General features: G+C 46.2%; 1 protein-coding gene across 6 annotated transcripts in view; it reads right to left on the bottom strand.

The window, feature by feature from the left end:
* Window positions 1-2,737, bottom strand: part of MAPKAP1 (MAPK associated protein 1) — a 284,151-nt gene that overhangs the window by 143,526 nt on the left and 137,888 nt on the right. For all 6 annotated transcript variants that reach the window (XM_027775605.1, XM_006158247.3, XM_027775604.1 and 3 more), the window contains one exon: window positions 254-426. In XM_027775605.1, the coding sequence (XP_027631406.1) occupies window positions 254-426 (173 nt within the window). The remainder of the gene's footprint in view (window positions 1-253; window positions 427-2,737) is intronic.

Consider the following 2,737-nt stretch of genomic DNA (forward strand, 5'->3'; position numbering starts at 1 on the left):
AGGAAGGAAGGAAGGAAGGAAGGAAGGAAGGAAGGAAGGAAGGAAGGAAGGAAGGAAGGAAGGAAGGAAGGAAGGAAAAAATAATTCTTATAAAAAAAAAGAAAAGATACACAGACCCAAGATCTGGTGGGCTGAATCAGTGGAGAGGATTAGTTTTTAGGCCAATGCCTAGAAAGACTCAGGTCTAGAATGCACATTGGGTAGCCAGAAGACTGTGAGAAACTAGAGCAGCCAAAAAGAGAAAGGTTATTACTTGAGCTTCGGCTCCCGTCCTTCACTTGTATACTGCCAACAGATGAGTCCAATTAGGTCCTGCACCCTGGCGCTGGCCATTGTCACCACAGTCATTGGCAGCAGTCTGTCCTGGCTCGAGTGCAGCGGGAGGTAGACATCGATCTTCTTGGTTGCCGTTGTACCCACATGACCCTGTGGATAGAGCACACACAACAGAGTCAAGCTCGCAGCCATGGCCGTGCAGACCTGCTGGGCCACAGCCACTGCTCTGCAGGTCTGTGTGCAGAACTACCATTTCTCCCCCCTTCTGCACTCACCCAAAGTGGACACCCTGCCTAGTATCAAGTTTTTCTTTTTTCCTTTCCTTTTTGTTTTCTAGTGATCTAACAGACCCAGCTTTGAAGGTAAATGAGCACCACAACTAAGATGAACAGATTAGGGTGGTGAGCAGGGTTATGTCTGGTGTTAGGAGACTTGCTTTGCTACTAACTTAATGTGACTTTGGAAAAGTCACCATTAAGACCTTGGCATTGGCTGCTCTCCTTGGAAACTGCCATATCACCCTGGAGACACTGAGATGCTGCCTGGGAGGTTGCTGTTCTCTCCGGGGAAGCATTCAGACCCACAGCACTGGAACAAAGTACCTATCTTCTCAGAGCCTACAGGGGCTGCTTCCATTATGCAACATGTCTGTTTACTTCAGTGCTGCCCAAGTTCAAGTGTCCTTGGTCTTCCATTATTGCCCGAAGTGCTATCCCCACATTGTTCCATATATCCCTGATCTCTCCCCTACCCTACCTCCTACTACTCTGCATTCTGGAACTCCCGAGTTCCAGCCAATGTCCATAAATTCTCAGCTGCCTCTTTTTTTTTTTTTTTTTTAAGAGATTTTTTTCTATAAGGGACATGTGCTCACTGGAGATAGAGAGAGAAGGCAAGAAATCACTCCCGCAGTGGGGATGGACATGCCACAGTCCCTTCTCCATTCTTCTCTTGAGATCTTGAGCATATGCACACACATCTGGTGTGAGTTTCAAGAATCCAGGTCTGGAACTTGAACTCTGGTCAGCCATGTGGGAGTCCAGCGATGTAACCATTACGTCATCTGCTGGTCCCTCTGCTGGTCCCTCAGCTGCTTTTTAAAAACATTCCCACCAGATAGCATAATTGTTGTGTCTCTGTACTCCCACGAAGTAGACTGCAGTTTCTGTCTCTTTATGCTTCTGTCTCTCTGGTGAGCACAAGCACCCTATAGCAAATATATCTCTCTTAAAAAAAAAAAAGAGGAAAACATTCCCTCCATTTCTTTGCCTTAATTGAAGCATGCTGGTTGGAGGACACTGCTTTTTCTGCTGTCCTCTTAAAAAATAACTGCTAGCATTTTTCCCTTTTTATAACTCTCAAATCCTCAAGGCCAGTATATGGAGTAAGTATTCTTGTTCCCATTAGATCAACTATCACTTTTCCTTTCTTTCTTTCTTTCTTTTTTTTGGAGAGGTTTTTGCTATAGGGCGCGTGCACTCACCAGAAAGACAGAGAGAGACAGAGAGACAGAAAGCGAGAAATCACCCCCCCAGGGAGATGGCCACACCGCAATCCCTTCTCCTCCATTCTCCTCTTGGAATCTTGGGCACGCACGCACACGCGCCCGGTGTGAGTTTAAGCCGCCGGATCCAGGACTCAAACCATGGTCAACTACGTGGGAGTCCAGCAACACAGCCATTATGCTAACTGCTGGTCCCTCACGTTTCCTTTCTTGACAAACATGGTTACTGTGTTCCTTGGAAGCCCTAAGTGTCTACTATATCATCCTCTTGATATTCCTCCTGATCAGTCCCCTCCCTCATTGAAGGCTTGAGCTCTTGGCTCCTGGCCGTTCTTCCTACCCACACAATGTTCACTGCACAGTAGGCAGAAAAGTAGGTGTCACAGACAACTGAAGTTTTATCAGAACTCATGACCGTTCCTCACTTCTTCCCACTTCAAGTCACAATGACAAACCCCATGGTTTCGGTAAGTGCTGAAACCACTAAACTAGCTGTTGAAGTCAATAATCTTGACTCTTCTTTCCCATTCATGCCGTCTATCTGCTCCTCTACTACGTTCCAGTGTGTTCTTCACAAACACAGTTCAGGGGCCAGCAGGCGGTGAGGTGGCTGAGGCGCTGGACTTCCCACATGGCCGACCGCTGTTCAGTCCCTCCTTTCTGAGTCCCCCACCCCTGGTGAATGCACATGAGAATAATAGTAATAAGTAAAATAGATCTCCTTTCTCACTCCCCCGCCCCATGAATGCATGTGAAAATAATAAGTAAAATAAAAGAATTTTTAAAAAACATAGTTCAATGGGGAAAGAATACACTTTTCAATAAATGATGCTGAGACAGCCAAATAGCCACAAGTAAAAAAATGAATTTTGACTCCTACTTCATATCATATACACAGATTAATTCAAAAAGGATCAAAGACCAGCCGCGCGGGGGGGCAACTGGAAGAAGCCGCGC

The sequence above is a fragment of the Tupaia chinensis genome, unplaced genomic scaffold (assembly GCF_000334495.1).
Source record: "Tupaia chinensis unplaced genomic scaffold, TupChi_1.0 Scaffold000575_1, whole genome shotgun sequence".
Lineage (NCBI taxonomy): Eukaryota > Metazoa > Chordata > Mammalia > Scandentia > Tupaiidae > Tupaia > Tupaia belangeri.